The sequence below is a fragment of the Balaenoptera ricei genome, chromosome 9, assembly GCF_028023285.1.
Source record: "Balaenoptera ricei isolate mBalRic1 chromosome 9, mBalRic1.hap2, whole genome shotgun sequence".
NCBI classification, from domain to species: Eukaryota; Metazoa; Chordata; class Mammalia; order Artiodactyla; family Balaenopteridae; genus Balaenoptera; species Balaenoptera ricei.
In genome coordinates this window covers 35,832,021-35,855,307 of record NC_082647.1, presented here as the reverse complement: position 1 = coordinate 35,855,307, position 23,287 = coordinate 35,832,021, and the positions used below count along the sequence as shown (strand labels likewise).

Below are 23,287 nucleotides of genomic sequence, written 5' to 3'. Positions count from 1 at the left end.
TAATTGCAGATGGAAGCTTTTGAAAGGTCAGGCCAATGGTAGCAGCATTACAGATGGATTTTTTTATTTTGCTGTCTTTCAAAAACTGAAGATAACAGTTAGGATGCACAATAACATTACATATATTGTAAGTGACTTGTTCTCTTCTCCTTGATATAATTGGAGGTGCCAGGGCCTTTGGCCAGGTAAAGTGTTTAAACAGATTCTGATTGAGTAGTGATGATACTAAATTAGAGCAATGGAAAAGTAGACAGTTCTTCATTCACTTCTGGAGGCACCATTCCAGAAGACATCCATGTATCGACATGTGATCAGTGTGTGTGGAGGCATATACCCTAACATCTTAAATATCCGGTTTTACTCTACAGGCTATATTTCTCAGAATAATGATAGAAAAGCTTCCTGACTTTTGTGTCTCCGGCAGTTCCAATCTTTCTCTCCTTCTCAGTAGATAACTTCACTTCCGTATCTTCTGAGTTCATTGAGACTGTCCAGTATGAACTCTTTCCTCTTCCTGCCTCTGCAGAGAAATTACCTCTCATCCCTTTCTTTTTTTCAGCCTGTCTCATGGCATGATGCATTTCTTCCCCCCACAAGACTATCACCTGCCACCTGCGCCTGCTTCTTGATTGAGCCTCTGTCTCCTCAAGTGACTTTCCTTTTTTTTCTTTTTTTTTTTTTTTTTTTGGCTTTAATGCGTTTACTGCGGGAATTGCCCAAGTAAGTGTAAGCTTTCAGAAATCATGCCGTTAGGCTTTTAGTACAAACAAGTCATTAAATTCCATTTAGCCAACGTTGGCTGAGTGTAAAGTTTTGCACAAGTTACTTTATTAGGCAGGGGTACATGGAGGACATCGGCATCCTGGAGGTTGGGGATTTTGAGGGCATAAAATATACATAAAACTTAGCATTTTAATCATTTTTAAGTGTACAGTTCAGTGGCAGTAAGTATAGTCACATTGTTATGTAACCATCACCACTATCCATATCTAGAATTTTTCTTTTGTTTTTTAAATTAATTTTTATTGGAGTAGAGTTGCTTGACAATGTTGTGTTAGTTTCTACTGCACAGCAAAATGAATCAGCCATACGTGTACATATATCCCCTACCTTTTGGATTTCCCTCCCATTTAGAACATTCCCTAACACCATACACAAAAATAAACCCAAAATGGATTAAAGACCTAAATGTAAGGCCTAACACTATAAAACTCTTAGAGGAAGACATAGGCAGAACACTCTTTGACATAAATTGCAGCAAGATCTTTTTTGACCCACCTCCTAGAGTAATGAAAATAAAAACAAAAATAAACAAATGGGACCTAATTAAACTTAAAAGCTTTTGCAGAACAAAGGAAACCATAAACAAGATGAAGAGAGGACCCTCAGAATGGGAGAAAATATTTGCAAATGAAGCAACTGACAAAGGATTAATCTCCAAAATATACAAGCAGCTCATGCAGCTCAATATCAAAAACACAAACAACCCAATCAAAAAATGGGTGTAAGATCTAAATAGACGTTTCTCCAAAGAAGACATACAGAAGACATACATCATTAGAGAAATGCAAATCAAAACCACATGGGGTATCACCTCACACCGGTCAGAATGACCATCATCAAAAAATCTGCAAACAATAAATGCTGGAGAGGGTGCGGAGAAAAGGGACCCCTCTTGCACTGTTGGTGGGAATGTAAATTGATACAGCCACTATGGAGAACAGTATGGAGGTTCCTTAAAGAACTAAAAATAGAACTACCATATGACCCAGCAGTCCCACTACTGGGCGTATACCCAGAGAAAACCATAATTCAAAAAGACACATGCACCCCAATGTTCAATGCAGCACTAGTTACAATAGCCAGGACATGGAAGCAACCTAAATGTCCATCAACATAGGAATGGATAAAGATGTGGTACATATATACAATGGAATATTACTCAGCCACAAAAAGGAACGAAATTGGGTCATTTGTAGAGACGTGGATGGACCTAGAGAGTGTTACAAAGAGTGAAGTAAGTCAGAAAGAGAAAAACGAATATCATATATTAACGCATATATGTGGAATCTAGAAAAATGGTATAGATGACCTTATTTGCAAAGCAGAAATAGGGACACAGACGTAGAGAACAAATGTATGGATACCAAGGGGGAAAAGGGATGGGGTGGGAGGAATTGGGAGATTGGTATTGACACATATACACTGTTGATACTGTATAAAATAGACAACTGATGGGAACATACTGTATAGCACAGGGAATTCTGCTTAATCCTCTAGTGACTTTCTCATTTCTCTTATCTTTGTTATAGCTTCTCTTTCTCCCGACCAGCTCATTATCATGTTTTCTTTATTTGAAACAGACAACAAACAAACAAAACCTCTCAGACTATAGTTCTCTTTTATTTTGGTCTTTACAGAACTTATCTGTAAAAGAATTGTTTGCACTCATGGCCATGATTTTCCCCCATTGATTCCCCAATAACTCACTGCAGTCTAACTTTCTGCTTTAATGCTGTATGGGATCTGATATCCAGTAGGTCACATGCAAACTATCAACAAGTTCAAAAAGAACTTTCATTACTCCTTAGTCTCTTTGAGGTTTCGGTGTTTGAGAACTCGTTCATCTTCTACCTTCACAATTCTTTTCTTTTTATTCTTTCCTCTTTTATTTTTTTTCAGCTTCCTTGAGATATATCAACTCAACTTCCTTGAGTTGACATCACAGTTCTTTTATTTAAATATACAACAGCTTTGATGAAATATAATTTACATGCTATAATTTACCCTTTTAAAGTGACAATTCAGTGGCTTTTGGTATATTCACAAAGTTGCACAACCATCACCACTATCTAAATTCAGAATATTTCCGCCACCGTAAAAAGAAACCCCATTCTCATTAGCAGTCACTCCCCATTCTCCTCTCCCTCCAGCCCCTGGCAACCACTAATTTACTTTTTGTCTCTATGGATTTGCCTAATCTGGGCATTTCATATAAATGAATCCTGCAATATGTAGTCTTTGTGACTTCCTTCACTTAGCATAATGTTTTCAAGGTTCATCCGTGTTGTAGAAACCTTTTATGGTTGAATATCATTCCACTATTTGGATAGACTACATTTTGTTTATTCATTCATCAGTTGATGGACATTTGGGTTTTTCCTATCTTTTGGCTCTTACAAATAAAGCCGTTATGCACAACTGTTTGTGTGGACATATATTTTCATTTCTTTTGGGTATATACCTAGTTGTGGAATTATTGGGTCATATGGCAATTCCGTGTTCAACATTTTCCAGAAGACTTCTTGACTTCTATTACTGTGCTCTCCTTACCATTCATTGCCTTCCTTTTTCACTATTTTCTCATCTTCTCTAAACAAAATGTACGTAGATGTTCCCCACATTTGGGACCTGACTCTTCCTCTGTCTTCATTCTCTTTACCAGCAACCTAATTATCTCTCTTTGTCTTAACTTTGTCTTAACTACCATCTCTGTCTTTTCTGGGAATCTGTTGTCAGCCTGAACACTCTCAACATAGAGCTCAGCATTACCCGTAACTACTAAGGAAACCTTTGCTTGGTTATCCTGCCAGCAGGTAAACAGCATCATCTTCTTTCCAAAGCCTGTGTTTCATATTCTCATTTCCGCTTTTCCAATAGTGACACAACTATACTTGACCCTTGACTTAAACATTTGAAGTCATCATTTACCCCCTTCCTAGCTTTTACCCTAAACCCAGTTACTAAATCCTGCCAATTCTACTTTGACCATTCCTCTTGTGGTTCTTGTTTTCAACTAAAGTGTTTCTTATTATCTCTTATTTGGACAGTTGCACATACGTTTTAAGTGGTCTTTCTACCTCGTATCTTTCCTCACTCTCTTCATCACTTCTCATCTGCCCTTCATAACATGACTTCAGTATTGACCTGGGCCAGGTGCATCCCATCATTTCCAGATTCAGCAACATTTGCCCTTACCTGCTAAATAATGTCAAGTCTCTTTGCCATTTGTTCTTTAGTTATACTCATTAATTAGCTCCAGCCAACCTTCCCATGAGGTAACACTCCTAAATTAAGCACTTTTTCTATCCAAGATCAATTATTTTCTTTTTACTGTGTATGACCCCACATGTTCTTTGCTTCTATTTAACATGGTCACCTTCTGTCATCTCCAAAAGATGAACTATTTCTCATATGAGTTCAGCCCAAATATTATATCCCCATAAAAGTTTTATCTGATTTCCCCAACTGAAAATAATTTCTTCTACTTACGAACTCCTGAAATGTTTTAAAAACATTTTTATGGCCTTTTGACATTACACTACATGTTTCTTATTAGACAGTAAACTCTTTGATGGTAAAAACAATGTCACATCACCCCCTACCTCTGCAAGCATGCAATGCTTATTAGTTCTTTGCTTGGTACATGGGACAAACTTGCAAAAAAAATTTTGAATGACAAGTAATGTTTGATGTATTTTATTCTTACAAATATTTTACTAAACGCTATATCTCTTTTGCAATCTTACTTTTAAATTGTAAAGAAAATCCAGAATATAGGATTCAAATAATAGTTTACTTTCAGGTATTATACTATAATTTAGCAGCATGTATTTTCAGTTAATCTCTAATATGCAATTTGAAATTTTAACAATATAGCAGTAATGAGTGTTCAATCCATATCCAGGCAAAAGATGATATTGTCCTCATAATGAGAAAACAAAAAAGTGATGGTATGTGAGAAACACAAAGTAAATCCAAAGTATGTTTGGAAAAAAATACTAAACTATTTTATAGCAGAAAGAGAAATAACTGAGAGAATACACATAAGCTATTGTAGTTCCTGGAACATGTACCATGAAAAAGAAATGCTGTGAAACTGTTAATTTTAATAAAATTAGTTCCAATTCATCTCTACCTTTCATATTTCAGAATTTTTAAGGTGGACAGAATTCCTTAATATGTGAACAAGAGTTACATTTAGTATTGCTGTAGATTATGTTAGTGTTTCTTATGTGTTTCATTAGCAATTCATTATCATTAGCAGCAGAATAATGAAGGAAATAGAGATATGAATACCACACTACTTGGTATTGTTTAATGCAGCCTGTGGAATGCCAGCTCAGAGGAGGAGAATGTGTTCATTCCATTAAACTGAGTGTATGATTCGAGACCTGAAAAAACAAAACCTGTCTTAGCCCTTAGTTACCATTAACTCACAGGTTTATTTTATGCAAGGTTGCCTCAGCTCATCTGGGAGTTTGGAGCCATAGTGGAATATACTGAGTATTGGGTTTGGACCTGAACCCTGAGGACTTTGTTAGAGCTTCGGAGGATGACTTGCGGATCCATTCCATAACATATTCAATACCTTGATTTTCTCTCCTTTGGATCTACATCATGAATGCTTAGCCAATAGAGCCTGACATTTGATTGGTAAATAGGATGCTTTATTAATTACTCACCCTTATTATAGTACCATAAAATAAACGGTTGTAGCTTCTCAGTTTGGCCTCCATAGTGGTCCGCAATATAAACACAACGTATCCACACATTTATTCTTTAACTTTATGTAAAATATACCATAACACGAAAATAAAAATTATTTAAAAAAATATTTTCTAGTAATTAGCTTTTTTTCCGCAACAAACTTAGTGTAATTATGTATCAGACATGATAAAATGAAAGGTCAATCACTACAGATGCATAATTTCACTCTGATAGATTGCTGTTCGAAAATAGGTTATGACAATTAGATGATTAATTTTCTTCTATTAAATAGCATTATGAGACTTCAGATTACATTTATGAGTATATTCTCTTTAGTGGGAACATAATGGGAGGAAGACCAAACAGAATAGGAATTTGTATCCTTTGTGGAAGGTTCTGAATATACTTATTATCAACTACACTTGTGAAAATAATTTAAAAATGAAATTCTGTTTGAAAACTTACTATTTGCTCAGTATTCAAAGTAACATTTTAAAGATGTCATATGTTAAAGGTTAAAATATGTGAGTTTGAGGAGCAAAATTCTGGGTATCCTGCTGGCAAAATTTTTTTGGTTCTGGTTATCTGCAAAGTATACACCCCTTGTCAGTTTAAGTAGGGAGTGCCTGTGTAAACATTCTTGTTTCGCCTGTTCCACATAATCATTTCTTGTATCATATTTCTTCTGACCTCGCTATCTGAAACCAATTACAGGAGATCCATTTGGGCTGCATCTATTTTCATAAGAAGCCTAGGCAGCAGTGTTTTTCTCAGAGATGAGTATCAACATCAAATATGCTTCTGAGTGCTTTGTTATTTATGTTTCAGAGAGGTTTTGTAGCCTTCAGCTCTCAAGAATGTGTCACGCTGTGCTGTTTATACATTGAAGATATTAATGGGTGTAGATGTCATTTTTCATTTTAATGTCTCAAATGCAACAGGCTGATAGGTTAAGCATTCCTATTTTTATGGGGAGAGATATGAGTGATGTCTGTTTTTTTCCAAAATGTACATATATTTACTTTGAAAAAAAAAAGTTATTTATAAACCTGAGAGTACTTAACATTTTTGGTTTCACTGGTTGTTTCTAAGCTATTCTCAAACAATTTTACTTCTGATGAGAGTTTTCAGTGTTCTTCAAGAAGAAAAAAATGTATTGATCTGGCAGGTTCCAAAGTTTTTTCACTCTTAATTCTCATAACGACCCACTCATTACAATTACCCTTTGTCTAAGAGGTTCCTAATTGACATAAAGTTATTACTACTTTACAAGGGTGATATGCTTCAACTTTGCTTAACAAAATTTTTGTTTGTTTGAAATTACACAGCAACTATTAGGAATGATATTTGCAATAAATATTTTATAGCAAAAGGCACTGAATTCTGGAAAACATGTACTTTCCCACACCCCTGCAGCCTAACAAAAAGTATACCTTTATTATAAAGATGTGTATTCATCTTTTCAAAATATTTTAATTTAATCTGATTCTAATTTTTAAAGTGTCCTATCTTAGTTTACTTTACCTTTACTAAAGTTAAATAACTTCATTAAGTGAAGTGCGCCCTTAATTCACAACAAATATGTTTTTGAAAACTAGATATGGCTTGGCTGTCTTAGAAACCTTTCTTGTTATTCATTTGCATCAGACTCAGTCATTATTGAAGGAAATTTTGCAAACATCTTTTGCCTTTTTTCTAAATTAGGTGTTCTTTTTTTTTGTTTTTGCCGACGGTGATTATATAAATACCTAAATGGCTAATAGTACTTTATGAATAGCCCTTTTCTATTTACCAATTGAAGTGGACAAGCAATTTTCAAATTAATATTTTATATAATTTGACCCCTAACACCTTATATTGATGGCAGTATTTTATCTCATAATCTTTCATCATTTGAGGAGCTACAGTAATAAATTGGAAAGATGAACTAAATGCCTCTGAGCATTTGTTTATTGAAATTCAGTCCTAAAATGTTGTCCAGAATACTGGAAATAAAAGTGTCATGTGATGCCTGCAGTTAGAATGCAAACTGCCAAAGATTTCTGCTTATGAGTTTTAAATCATTCCTGATCTCTTGGAATTGTTTTTTGTCCTCCCATCTTTTATGTTTACTATAGCAATCTCTACTGCTACTAAAAGAATGTTGATATAGGCAAGTAGTTCTTTTTCATAAGAGTTTATTTTGAAAGGTGATTTTTTACTATTTTAAAGATAACTGTAAATGCATATGAAAACCAAGGTACTTTGAAAGTAGTAGCATGTTTTAGCCAGCTATCTTGTGGTATTCCATTATTATTATAACTCCTTTAAAAATGGTATACATTTTTTCTAGTGATATTTTCATGAGCTGCAGTTCTAAATATATCTTGTTTTCTAATGTCTTTCTACAGGCACCAGGTGTTACATATTCCACTGGGTTAATGTTTGGGTTGAGTTGAATGAATACAACGCAAGGTAGTGAAGGAGATAGGGTTCTAGGTTTGGGAGACAAGAGCCGTAGCTTTTGACCAGACTTTGCTACTGCTTTGTGACTTTAGTCAAGTTATTGTAATATTGGTTTTTCAGTTACCTGACTACAAAATGTGAAAGCTAGGCTAAACAATTTTTAAAGTTTAGTCCAGTTTTAGAATTCTTCAGTAATTTTTCTAGTAAAAACTGGTCAAATGATCAGAATTTTACAAGAGTTTAGAGCTCCATCAGGTATTGGTAGAGTGTGTAATGAAATCAAAGTCAAGGATGGTGGGAACACTTAGCCCTAAAAGCAGTATATATCCTGTGATATAGTTCTATTCAAACACAAATTCAAATTGTAAAAAGATTATATTGTAGTTTCCCTTTTAAGTTCTGATAAATATATATGCCCTCTTTACAGGTAAAAACTAATTTATTATGGTGCCAGAGCTCTCCTTTACTTTACTAATTGTTCTCCTTTACCAGAGTTTTACTCTTTGCCCTCTAATGGTACCTTTACAGAGACAGTATGGCACACTGGAATGCACTCTGGTCTGCAAGCCAGGAGACCCTAAACAAAGCGCTTGATTACTCTAGGCCTCATTTTTCTCATTTGCTAAAATGAGGGGGTCAGATTGGATGATTTCTAAGCTCGCTTTTAGTCCTCGTCATTCATGATTCCAGGATTGTAAACTATGTTCATTAGAAGTCTTTAAGAATAATAAACAACTACAGAATTAAATATAAACTATATAAGGATGTGTGTGTGTGTGTACATATATATATACAAAATAAACTAATGAATTCAAAGGGAAAAATTTCTATGAAAAAAAAATTAGGCAAACTTTGTGTGGCTTTTGGAATTAAAGGGGAAAATAGCTGATTTTTTTGATTTTGAGAATTTCGCATAGACACAGCTTAACTCACACTATAGTAATTTCCATTTGAAAAATATCATTTGTCATTATTTTATGAGTTGCCATTAAAAAAAGAGAAAACTATATTATTTAGGATATCAAGTGAAATTTTTTAAACTGAATTTTGTGATCATAAAATATTTATGGAATTTTTTCTTTGGTCTTTTTTTCCAATTGAACTTTATAATAAAATTGCCTGAGTTCACTGGAATGTGCCATCCTTAGAAACATTTAGGCTGACTTGTAATTACTTGAAATTTATTAAAAACAAAAGGAAGATTGTTGTAAATGAGTGTGTCTCCAAATGTAAAAAGTGTGCTTGACAAACTATGCCAGATCCTGCTATGGGAAGACAAATCAATGTTGTTAGGAGATGTGCTAGGGCATTCAGTTTGTTTACTTTGGTTTCTATGTCTGCCTGCCTTCTCAGAAAACTTGCTTGGAGCCAGACTGTAGCAGCCCTCTCTCTGTCTTTTCATAATTGATCAGGGGATGACTGCCTTCCCTGAGGGTTAAGACGTGGCAACTTTTTCTGTTTGCTCAGCATCTCAATGCAGTAGTTCAAACATTGTTCACACCAGCTGGCAGTGTAATGCCATATGCACATCTTGTCAAAGCAACTGTTGTCATGGATACTAGAAACTCTCTTAAAAACCAGATCATTGATTCCAATCAAAATTGTACTTTTATCAGCTTTGAATCTTAATTATTATAGAAGAATATTGATCTAAGATATTTTTCCCATCACGAAAAATTTGCCTTGTATTCTAAAACAGTGAATAACAAAGTAGGGTAATGATTTATTTTAGTTTTATGTGCTGAAAAATTTCATCATCAGTGTTCATTGAACTCAGTTGTTGAGAAAAACAATGAGTTTATAGTCTCTGAAAAAGTTTTTTTAAATTAGTTTGCACTGCTACCTTTAAAATGTCTCAATATGTATTTTTTATGGCATTAGTTTTTATATGATAAGTTTATATAGCCCACTCACCAAACTGTCCCTCCTCTAGTAAATGAAATGCTTACATTAATTTCTTATGTTAAGTTTTATTTTCCTGAGTGGGACAGAAAACATAAAAATAAATGAAAACATCTTCTATTTTGATTGGTATTCTGTCACACATAGAAACAAACCTGACTGGTTGAGTAGTAATTTCTTTGTTCTCTGATTTTGCTAAGAATGCAAATGAAAACCACTCAATTTTATTGGGCATTAAAACTGCACTTTATTTTGTCAAAGGAGAGGTTTCCCCTTGAATTGTAAGTACAAAAAAAGTGTTTTTAATCTTTAGTGAAAATCCTTATTAATTCACTTTCAAGATAATCTGATGTTGATTTGTCAAATTTAATTACAGCTTCCGGTAATACTTGAAGTCTACTGCTTTTGCTTCAAAATTGTAATATGAAAATGCAAATTGATTGATAATTTAAAAGGGAGTGGGCATTTTAGTTGAACACTCAAAGACAAGTTCCTTGTGAAAATGAGGTTATTGATGCAGTTTATGATTTTTTCCTCTTTAAGCACTTTTAAACAAATTACCTTTATTTTCTGCAGGATTACATGCATCTCTGTTATTTTAAGTAAAGTTGTGTATATGTGTGTTATGTGAATTTTTTTCACATTAGAAGAAAAAGAATATTTAATGATTCTCTCTAGAAAGGAGGTGGGATTCTCATACATTAAAGCCTATTACTATTAACTAAGGAATAACTGATAATTTACCTTTCAACAAAATATTTAGATATTGCTCACTTTTCACTTCTAGGCTCTCCAAGCAGCAAGACAACTTCTCTTACAGCAGCAAACAAGTGGATTGAAATCTCCTAAGAGCAGTGACAAACAGAGACCACTGCAGGTTAGTAAAGCACTCCTATCCTTGGGATCTTACTTTAAAAGATGTTTGTAGTGATTACAGATGTGCAGACCCAGTTGTATACATACAGAAAATTATTACATTTGCATATGTAAGTAATTTTAATTCAAAAAGAGAACTCATTTTATCTTCCTGAAAGAGAAAAAATTAGCATAGATTTCAAAAGTTTACAAGGTCACTTTCTGGACAAGTTATGTAGGGACATTTGGTATACATAGGCATTAGGAGTTTTGTATAAAACTCCCTTGTTGGGATTTTAATGAAATTTTATTCACAAACAGGTTAAAATGTGAAATGTCTTCCTTAAAAGCAAAGTTATAGTAAAATGGTAGGGAAGAAACAAAGCAGTCTTAGACAGCCCTTTTGCAGTTGTATCCAAGTGACGAATGCAGAAAACCTCCAGGGTTGCCAAAAAAACTGTTTGAGTTTGCCAAGGAGTTATTGCTGTTGCTACAGTTATAAAAACACATTCTGGAGTTTGTTGTCCTTATTCACTATGTTTGTCCTGTGAAACTGATAGTATGTATGTCTTTTAAAGTAACTTTTTGTTACATAATACAACCATTGTTTTATATAGCTTTAACCAAAATATATAGGACATTAGGGGAAAGAAACATTTTTATAGGGTATTTTTGAAATGTTTGGAAGGTAGAATCTGGAATTGTATAAAACATTATTCAAAATGTTTATCAGTTCTGTTGAAAGATAAGCAATGCTTTCTTTTTTGAATCATGTGTTATGTACACGTCTAATAAGGCAAGCTTAGTTTTTTTAAAAAAGTCAGCTTCTTATTGCTTTATTTTAACAAAACAATCTTGAAAAAAAAATTTTTATGGCCTAGCTGTCTGTTTTCATTTTCAGGTGTACTCTCAGATGCTAGTAACTAAGTCTTACATGGTGCCCTACTGAAGCTTAGTTTGTGTAACAGAATTATTGGCTACTGATCTACACAATCCAGAAGCTACTCATTACCTAAAAACTGAATTAAATGCATAGTCCCTAGGCAAATATGAGATGAGAATATATATTCTTGGGAACAAACCATTTTTGTGGGGTGGATGGGAAGAAGGGGTCCTGGGGATAGGGGGTGTGACGTACCGATGTCTGCCATGATTGCAAATGAAAGTTATATTGAATCAGCCTAAGTTTAAGATTCATTTTAATTTTTTTCTCTTTTAAAATAAATTTCACATTCTTTGTTTTAACTACTCAGTAATTCTGTAGTGACAAACTTTCCTCACTATCATATCCCTCCCCAAGTAATAACCAGTGATAACGGTGGTTGGAGTATTTCCATTGAATTATCTGATTCCATGAGAGCCTCTCCATACATTTACATGACAGAGAGAAATTTACATAGAAGTCACAGATAGCAAATGAAATGTTTATCCTCACTATGGCTTCAGGCTGGGAATTTTGCTTTCTTGTTGGTATAGCAAAGGAGATTTAGATGCTGGCAGCATAAGCCAAAGGTAGGAAAGAGTTTATTGTTTCAAATATCTGAAAAACACTGTATATTGTCCTAATTCTATTTTTATCATATTTCTTGACAAAATAGACAAAATAATAAGTTGTTCCTCTCCAAAGCTAAGTCCAGTAGAAGTTTCTTTATTGCTGGTTACCAGGGTATCTCTGGAAAGAATGGCTGGGCTTTAGCTTTTCTACTTTCCTTTTTTGTTGTATTGGAAGGCAAAAATGTGATACTTCGTTCAACTAAAATATATATAATTTTTCTTGGAAAACACACACACATATAATGTGGAAATATTAATGACTCTAAAATAAGAAATTGTTGCTCCCGTACCAAATGTTTATATAAAAGTTTGAGCAGAACTCCTCAATTTTGTTATTTTATCACCAAAGGGTGATTAATAGTACTATAAATACCTTTTAACAATTTCAGTTGCTAGCCATTACCACAAACTTCCATTGTGTCACTTATATTTAGTGTTTTGTGACTCATATTATTATGAATACATATCCATTGTACATATTATAAAACTGTAGCATTTTATTATTACTTTGTAATTTTAGTGGGATCTAATGCCAAAATGTCATAGGAATGAAAAGTTGGTTGGTTTTTATGAATAAGAATTTAGAAATAATGAATGAAGACTTATTTGTTCACCAAAATATACACTGCAATTAATATGAGTCTACAATTTTAGTGTTTCATAGTACTTGATAAGCTTTGCAACTGGAAACATGCTGGGATTGTATTGAAAATCTAATAAAAACCTGATAGCATTTTATACTAGCTTACACATGTTGTCAAAGGGGGATATTAGGTAATGCTTATCTTTGCATCTACAAATACTATTTAACATGAGTTGCACTATTTGCCACTTATGTTAAAGAAGAGAGTAGAATATCTTTGTTAAAAATTTTAACCATTTAATATGAAAGTAACACTTAACTTCTATGATTCTCTCACAGCCGACTTCTTTTTCTACTTACCTAAGAGTTTAACCAACTTTTCATAATAGAGTTGGTGTAGATTATCTTTTAGAATTAAAAAAAGATAATTGAAAATGTTTCAAAAGCTATACTTGCAAGGCAAAGTATTTGGTGTTAATAATAGATCATGGTGGCTTGTACTTTATCAGGCATAACATATTTTTAGAAGACCAAAAGAGATACTATGTGGTTTTTATTTTAAAATATAGTTTTGATGGAGAACTATTTTATAACATTTGAAAGAAAATACAGATTTTCTTAAAAATCTGTTTTAATGGCTCAAGTCACAAGAACAATATTCGGTTGCTTTGTTATATTCAACTGAATTTCTTTTAAATGTTTAAAAGTGGTGACCAGATTTGAGGTGTGACATGGTAGAGAGAATATTTCTAGCAGACTAGTATTTATCTTTGCAGGTATTTTTCATTTACACTTTTTCAGGTTTTTGTACTACAGATAACATAGATAGTAGCATATCTAGTGCAAAATGGAAAGAAGAAAATCACGTCTGACAAGCTTGAGTACTGATTGTAGTAGTGATTTCACTTTCATGTATAGATATCTGAATATATGTCTTTGAAACTTGTTTACATATTCTGTTCATTACATGAAACACCAATTGAATAGGTCCAATCAGTAGGTACATTGATTAATGACATATTGATGAATAATATATAAAGATTGTGATGCAAATGGGAGCTGATATTAAACTAAGCATTACTAGATGTTCCTTCTTTACGTTCTTACTATGTATCCCAGAAAAACATAACCTAATAATAACAGCTGAAGACAGCCTCTCATTTTAGTTTGTTTTATTTATCTGTATCTACTCCTGGCACTTCTATACTTGATATACCCATAGCGTTCCGTAATGAGAAAAGTTAGCCAAAGAGAATATGTAATGCTTTCAATTTCATGAAACTAATTTCCAGATTATTAAAAAGAGTAAATTCACACACACATATGTGCACACACACACACAAATGCATTTGCATATACATACATGCACACTTCCATAATCTGTAATTTTAAAACTTTTTGTAAAATACATTATCAATTTTCTAGCCTATGACAAATCTACTTAATTTAGTTTAGGTATGAAAATTGGTCGCATTATTGTTCTTGTTACATTTACAGCCATGAGACAGACTTGTGGTTCTTCAACAGCTGTGCAGAGCAGAGACGTAAATTTAAGGTAAATGCCATTGCTTTGCTATCTTAGATGAATATTAGTATATAGCGTTGTAATCACTTCCTTCGTTGTAGGTTAATTATATAAGGTTCTCTTTTCCAATAGGTAATTTTTTTTTTTTTTTTATAATTCTGTTTTAAATAGTTCAAGAATGGAATAGTAAAAAGCAAAAGTGAATTAAACCTAGGGGTCTTATTCTGACTCTGCCACAAACTAGTTATATAAGCTTGAGGAAGTCACTCAACATCTTTAAAATAAAGACATTGGGATACCTGATGGACAAAATATAATATTCTATGGTTAAAAATTTATTTCACTTTTTTTTTTGAACTAAGTGATAGGCATCTTAATGTTTCAGGAAAAGCTGTATCTTGGATGTTAGCTTATGCATTAAGGATTATGTTTGCCTATTCATTTGTTTTCAGTTACAAAGTACTTTATTAACATACCATAGCCAAAAATAATGCTTTGGAATCAAAGTATCAAATCCCATATGTTTGAAAACCATGGTGCAAGTATCATTTTATATAACACCTATGGAAGTTTTGTTTAATGCCTTGAAATAATTTTATAAATTGCTTTTAGGGAAAATCTAAGTTACACAAGGAGTTATCTTACCATGTATTTACTTAATAAACTACATTAAAATATGTTGTGATATAATACAATTTAACAAATTTCTACCATCCTCTACTTCACTCCAAATTGTTAAAATTAGCATTGTCCAACAAAACAAGAAATTCTGCAGTAAACTAATCAGCATTTCTAAAATTTCATGTTCCAGGGGAAAAAAATCAAAAATAAAGTATAAAATGTATAAATAATGAAATATTTATCCTGGGTTAAAATACTAACTCTGTGGGTAATAGAATTGGACACTGATAAATATGTTTTAGGAAATTATTAAAGTCCATTCATGCAGTGGTAAAGAATGAAATTGAATATTTCCTTTCCAACATTAATATTTGATTTCTAGTTACAAGAATTAGAGAGAAACTAAAACACATTTTGTTCCAAATACTGAAAGCAACATAAGCAAGAAATTTGCAATACGGGTTTGAGTAGGGCAATCTACTGTGATGCAGAAAACTTAGAAGGAATTTTTAAAAGCTGTTTTTTGCTGTCTATATTTTCTGTATATCAGAAAAATAAGCAGTATTATATTTTTATATCATAAATTTTAAAAAGAGCTTAATTTAAAAACTACTAACAAGGACAGACTATGCCTTGTGTGGTCCTCATTTTCCCATTCCAGTAAAGAACATTTCTTAAAAGGCAGCGTGAAATGGACAGTCTTGTAGGAATGTTACAGAATAAAATCATTCTTAAAATATTATGATGTTGCCACCTGTAGCCAGATGCACAGGGCTGACACCCTGTGGAGGAGGGTCTGGGACATCCAGTGCATCGTTGCTAAGTGTGCTTGTGTGGAAAACTTGTGAACGATCTACTCATGGCATGGAGGACAAAGAACATATGTTTTGGGGTCTGAAGCCTATCTTTGCCCTCAATTAGTAGGACCTTGGGTAGAGTAACTTGATCTCTTGAAGCCTGTTTCCTTATCTCTAAGACAGGAATAAGGATACCCACCTTGCCAGATCGTTGTGAAGACAAAAAAGAATACTATATAAAGTAGCTAGCATAAATCCTTGCACTTATAATGAATTAATAAATAATTTCTGTTACACTCAGCTCCAGGAAATTTATATTTAATCCAAGGTTATGATAAATATTCTCTAATATGTTACCTTCTACTTGGTCATAATTGTCACAATTCACTATTCACTATGATATGAAGTGTGCCTAGTTTATGAGAAAGCAACAGTGAGTGTTTTAGGTACTACTAGAGTATGTCCCCCTGTTATAGGCCTACACACCATGTATATGTCACACTTGCCACACGTAAACTTATAATGTTTGTCTTCCCTGCTAGACTGTGAGCTCTGTGACAGCAGGGATCATGCATGTCCTACTCATTTTCCAGTGCCTAACACAGTGCCTGGTGAAAAATAGAGCTCAGTAAATACCTGCTGGAACAATGAATGAGGGGGAGATAGTGTTGAGTGGAGAGTGTGAGGAGGCTGGAGGGGGGAAAAGCTTCATTCATTCAGTGAAAACTGAGTATTTATGTGTAATATCCTCAGGGACTTATGATTTGGTTGAGGAGACAGTAATACTTGCACACAAATATCAGGGCACAGTGGATGTGCTATGGGAATCAGAAAAGCAGAAAGTGCTATAAGTATTTTACTTTATTTTACTGAGTATAGTTGACTTACAATATCATATTAGGTTCAGATGTGCAACATAGTAATTTGATTTTTTTTTATAGATTACACACCATACAAAGTTATTTTATAAAGTATTGACAATATTCTCTGTGCTGTGCATTACATCCTTGTAACTTACTTATTGTATAACTGGTAGTTTGTACCTCTTAATCCCAGTCACCTCTTTGACCCTTCGTCCTACCCCTCTCCCCTCTGGTAACCACTAGTTTGTTCTCTGTATCTATGAGTCTGTTTCTGTTGTGTTATATTTATCTGTTTTGTTTTTTAGATTTCACATGTAAGTGAAAATATACAGTACTTGTCTTTCTCTTCTGACATTTCACTAAGTGTAATACCCTCCAGGTCCATCCATGTTGTCACAAATGGCAAGATTTCATTCTTTTTATGGCTAATATAATCACATCTTCTTGATCTGTTCATCTGTCAATGGACACTTCGGTTGTTTCCATAGCTTGGCTATTATAAATAATGCTGCTATGAACATTGTGGTGCATATAACCTTTTGAATTCATGTTTTCATTTTTTTTCTTTTTGGATAAATACCCAGGAATGGAATTGCTGAATTGTGTGGTAGTTCTATTTTTAATTTTTTGAGGAGCCTCCATCCTGTTTTCCATAGTGGCTGCCATGATTTACATTCCCACTGACAGTGTATGAGGATTGCCTTTTCTCCACATCCTCACCAACACTTACTATCTCCTGTCTTCTTGATAACCATTCTGACAAGTGTAAGATGATATCTCATTGTGGTTTTGATTTTCATTTTCCTGATGATTAGTGATGTTGAGGCTATACACATTTTAAAAAGAAAATTATTAATTCAGGTTCAAGTGATCAGAGAAGGCTTTGTGGAGAGGTAGCATTTATTTTAGGCTTAAAGAGAGGGAATTTGGTAGATAGAGAAAGTAAAGGACAATTTTTGATGGAGACATTTTCAAAAGATGTCATCAAAGATGTAGAGATGGGAAATGGTGAGGTCTAGTCAGGCAAGAGTAAGTAGTTTGTTTTGACCAACATAGAGATGTCACACTAAAGGAATAACGAATGGATTGGAGGGCTAGACGTATACATAGCCAATTGTATACAGCCTGACATGTCAAGCTAATGAGTCTGTACTTTGTGATTTAGGCAGCAGAGGTTGCTAAAGGTTTTTGATGAGGAAGTGACACAATGAAAGCAGTGTATTGTGGAGATCTAGTCAACAGTGGTGCATCTGGAGGATGCTTTGGGGGAAGGGAGTTGTGAGAGATCTGGAATAAGGTAATCTTTAAAAAATTATTGAGGCTGGCATTTCATGAATTGAGCTTTAGAAATGTTGAGTTTGAGGTGATGGCATGAAAGTAAATGGAAAGAGCAAGCTTTTAGAAAATTAGAGTTTGGCAGAGAGGTCAGAGTTAGAGACAAATATTTGTGAAATAATCCAGAAGTGATGGATGAATCCACGAAAGCAGAGGAGACTTCTGAGAAAGATAATCTAAAGAGGAGCTCACTAACATCGACAATTTTTAAAGCAAGAGGAAAAAGAAACAGACGAAAGTAAAGAGGGGAAAAGAAGAATCAAATTAGCTTTTACTCTATTGAATAAGGTCAAGGAAGGGGAGAGTTTTTAAAACACAGAGCTTGTCAACCACATCAAACAGTGACCATGAGGATGAGCATTTTCATACATGCACTGTTGAACTGCAACACTGATAATTTCTAACCCTCCTCTTTTTATCATTTGCTAGTAACTCAAGATCTGCAATGCTAATATTATCATTAATGAATGGAAAAAACCTTACTTTAATATAAATGTTAAATAGAAGATAGATAATAAATGTACTTTTACTTCCCTGATTGCTGTGTTTCCAATCATATAAGCAAATGTATATTGCATATATAATACTGAGTTCCCATAAGTTAAATCTGGGAGAAAACTGCTTTCTAGGAGGTCACATTTTCTCTTTTCTTAGCTACCCAAGCACTTGCCTCTTTCTGTAATCCATTAGGATTTTAAGTATATATTCCCTTGACTTCTCTTCCTTAACTAAAGTAAGAGGAAGAAAGAAATAGAACATTAATATTGTTAAGGGAGGTCTCCATAGGATTTAAGACTTAGGCTGCAAATTTTACCTTAAGATGTTTGGAGGTGTTGTACAAGCTAAATTGAATGACAAAGTGAAGAACAGTGTCAGTACATGATTAAAAACAAAAAGTGAAATTATTTTGAAATTCACTTACATTTAAGATGCATTGTGTTTCCTCTGTGGATTCTATTCATATCTATAATCCTGCATTCTCCATTTCTACTTGGTTTTCTTAAAATTTCTCTGCTACCTTCACCTTTTCCACTGTAGTTTTTCTTCCTTTGCCATTCCGTTCTTTCCTCTCATCATGTAATCTTGTCCATTTAACTTAATCTCTGTCCCTTCAGGCCCCATATTGAGAAAAGAATAACTTTAAGTGCCTTAATTATTTAATTCTATCTTGAACCTAAAAGGTATTCTAGCATATCATTTTACTAACAAAATAGTAAAACTATGTGACTTCTTAAAATCCAGTATCCAGTATTTTAGTTCTTATCTTGCCCCAAGAATAGAATAGTTTCTCTTATGCTATTTTACATTGTAGTTTTAATATGAAAGCAGATTTACCCTTGAATATCTCAGATACTTAGGAGGACCTGAAGCATTTCATGTAGTGCGAGAAATCTCCTGTTACTGATGACATGTATAGGTGGCTCTTTCAAAGTCAACCATCAAAATGGTTTTATCCTTCCTTCCTTAAATCCTTTTGCCAGACTTCCCAGAAAACTTATTAAGAAATTCAAACTAGAATTGCTTGGGATGGTTGTATTAAATGGCCAGTTTTTCTAAACAGATCTTAGGGTGTGCATGATAATTTTAATAACAGTGAATCTGGAAGCACGGCATTTGAAATGATCAAACAAAAGTGTAATGAATTGTTCTTTCAAAAATATTTGTCACTGTACCTTAATATGAAAAGCATATAAGCTCATTATAAGAATCTAACATGATTTTTAAGTTAAATTATGGTTGGTCACTAAGTTATTTTTCCCAAAGGCACTTAATAAATGTTAATAAATTGCTATAGTGTAGTAGGTATTTTAAGATGAAGATTATGTTCTCTGATTAGATGAGGATGAAACCACTCATGAGAACTAATTATAGTAGACCCTTGACATTCACAGGGTATGCAGCCTGAGATCTTCATGAACCCTCAAATTCAAGAAATTTCCAGTTCAAAAACATGAGAGGTCTGTGCAGTCTTTCTTCCAAAGACTGTCCTTACTCTGAATCAAATTACCATCGTCACGTGCAGAGTGTAACGCAAGTTAACTTTCCAACTTTCAGTAAAATTTACCTCTTGATTAATGTCAGTTTATTTTAATGAAACAGTTTTTTTCACATCACCGGTTTTTCTACATCAGTGAGAACAGGTAGAGAACAGCAAAGCTATATTTATGATGGAAGGAGCCACAGGAGTGGAGGAGTTAGTTTGTGTGTGTGAGAGTCAGCAATCTAAAGATTAGATCAGCCCCCCAGCATGCTTGATTTAGTTTCATGGCTTGACAAATTCCACAGGTGTAATGTCTTGGAACTTTGGGGTAATTGGAAAATAATCAGACCAATCCTCAACATCAGTGAATTTTAGGATCTTGCAATGTAGCATCAATGAGGAAAATCTAAAGTGAACAAACAAGTTCCCCGTACTTTCTCTGCTGATATTTTATTTGAAGAATTGAGAGAGGTACTCAATATTAATGTTAATATTTTTGTCCTTCTTACTTGTAAATATCCAATAACATCAGTAGATAACCTGGGCTACTCCTTCACAGTAAAAGTTGCCTGGGACGTTTTTGAAAGGCATGGGGGAAGGCTGTGTCTTGGGTATGAAGAGACCCCATAGAAGTTCAGTAATGAGTAGAAGCTTTATTTTAGTAACCATTGATTGTCGACTGGTTTGGCCCCGACATTCTGAGCTTGGTATTTTATCCCTCAAATTAGGGAGCCTCTGTTTAGATTCAGTTCACAGTTGAAGGTCTTGAATCACATCCAGCTTGGCTAAAAGTTTTTGGTGGTTATTTAAAAAGAAAGGATTTGTTTGATCATGCCGATTTTTTATTGTTCTATCATCATAAGCATAAAACCTGCAGGACCTAGTAGTTAAGCATCTTGATAACACAAAACAAACAGACAATTCCTTTGCACAGTATATAAATTCTTAACACTTCTAATGCTGACACTTACATTGCTGTAAAAGCTGCCACTTTGATATCTTCTACTGCTAGTGCTACTGCACATTCTAAAGTGACAAACCAAGGAACACATTGAACATTATGATGTGCTGACATGAGGAAAATTTGTTGTCTCACAGAAAAACTGGAGTAAATTCTTCAATAAAATATCCTTGTAAAAACAAACAAAAAACCTCAAAGGAGAAAATCATTCTCTCTATTCCACCTTCTTCCCATAGAACCAAGCATGTAATAGACATTTTTGGTTTATAAATTTATTTATTTATTATTATTATTTTTTTGGCTCTGTTGGGTCTTTGTTGCTGTGCACGGACTTTCTCTAGTTGCGGCGAGCGGGGACTACTCTTCATTCCGGTGCGCAGGCTTCTCGTTGCCGTGGCTTCTCCTGTTGCAGAGCGTGGGCTCTAGGCACGTGAGCTTCAGTAGTTGTGGCGCACGGGTTTAGTTGCTCTGCGGCATGTGGGATCTTCCTGGGCCAGAGATCGAAGCCGTGTCCCCTGCATTAGCAGGCGGATTCTTAACCACTGAGCCACCAGGGAAACCCCTAGACATTTAAAACATATTCATTGGTGATTAAAATACGTTTAGAGTTCTAGTTTCTCAAAAATGTGGGCATCGTTTAAACTTTTTGTTTTATTCCAGGAGAATTGATTTCCCTTAATCAATAACCATCGCCACTCCCCTACATAGTCTTAGAGTTCACTTAGGCTAATGATAGTTTTTAAATCTAAGAAATTACTTGAAAATCTTTTAAAAATGGAGAATCTTGGGTTCATCCAAGAATATTGAGTTAAAATTTGAGGGGATGGGATCTTAGAAAATCAAAATATTTTAAACTCTCGAGATTCTAATGCAGCTGGTCTGTAGAGTAGTATGTAGGAACCCTGCAACTCTTCTGCAACAGGAAAGTGGTTCCCTGTAATAAAAAGTACTGAGTCTGAATTCTTATTAATATACTGTCATTTTTCCTCTCAGGGACTCAGTTTTCCAACCTACAGAATTAAATGACTGTAAACTAGTGATATCTCAGTTTCCTTCCAGACTCAGCAGTCTTTTAATCTGAGTCCTGTGTTTTGTTTGCTTGTTTTTTATATATGTCTTTAAATCTGAGCTAACTAAAAAGGTCCCTGAGCGGGTTTCTTGAGATACCTCTCTCTGTTCCTTCTTTCCAGGGGCATTTCCAACAACATTGTGAGAATTTTATTTTTACTATCCTTAGTTCTCAGGTAAAATCATAAGATCTTATCTTTGACTTTTTAAAAAATAATGTCTGCTTTCTAAAAGTCCTTAGTATATGTCCGCTATGCCCAACTGGCCTTCCTTTAGATATTAGAAACCTTAAGGAAAAAAAACTCATTGTCTTCAAAGATAGCTGTCCGGTGCAGTGGTCCTGCACGCTGATCTCATTGTCCGCCACCCAGTTTTTACATATTATATGAGCAGCAGTATCAAACTACTTATGGTTCCTCCAAAATTGCTTCATGTCTCCATACAGGTGACCTTGCCCTTCTCTTTTGTCAGTATGCCCTTCTCTGCCTTTCCATCTGGAAAACTTCTGTGAAGCTTTTAAATCATCACTGTCAGGTACTCTATGAAGCCTCCTTTGAAACCCTCACCTGCCACACACACACAGTGTAGAATTAATTATTCCTATCTATGTATTATTTCTATGTCTTAGGTATACTTCTGTTCTTGCATGTATCACACTGAATCATATTTACTATAAGTTCCTTGAAGGCCAGGACTATCCCATTCATCTTCACATTTCCAGTGTCTGGTACATAGTATTTTTTTTTAAATTAATTGACTTATTTACTTTTGGCCGCGCTGGGTCTTCGTTGCTACGTACAGGCTTTTCTCTAGTTGTGGCGAGTGGGGGCTACTTCTCCTTGCGGTGCGCGGGCTTCTCATTGTGGTGGCTTCTCTTGTTGCGGAGCACGGGCTCTAGGAGCACAGGCTTCAGTAGTTGCGGCATGTGGGCTCAGTAGTTGCGGCTCACGGGGTCTAGAGCACAGGCTCCTTAGTTGTGGCGCGTGGGCTTAGTTGCTCCGCGGCATGTGAGATCTTCCCGGACCAGGGCTCGAACCCGTGTCCCCTGCATTGGCAGGCAGGTTCTCAACCACTGCGCCACCAGAGAAGCCCCATGGTGCATTTTGCATGAATGCGTGGAGTCCATAGACAAGTGCTAGTCTATAGCCCTATCAAATTCCTCCTTTCTCCTAGGCTCAAGGAGTGTTTTTTTCAGTTGCCTACTGGGGCATCTCAACCCAGCTCAACTTGTCTCAGACTGAAATTATTTATCTCTCCCCACACTTGTTTTTGTTAACTTTTCTGAATTCTGTTCTACAGTCTCCAGC

At 34.5% G+C, this 23,287-nt stretch overlaps 1 protein-coding gene across 13 annotated transcripts in view; it reads left to right on the top strand.

The window, feature by feature from the left end:
- FOXP2 (forkhead box P2) overlaps positions 1 to 23,287 on the top strand; it is a 531,282-nt gene that overhangs the window by 372,351 nt on the left and 135,644 nt on the right. For 11 of the 13 annotated variants that reach the window (XM_059933570.1, XM_059933568.1, XM_059933564.1 and 8 more), the window contains one exon: positions 10,625 to 10,714. In XM_059933570.1, the coding sequence (XP_059789553.1) occupies positions 10,625 to 10,714 (90 nt within the window). Of the gene's footprint in view, positions 1 to 10,624; positions 10,715 to 14,326; positions 14,385 to 23,287 lie in introns of those variants that run through there. The other 2 variants (XM_059933575.1, XM_059933574.1) reach the window with 1 other exon arrangement.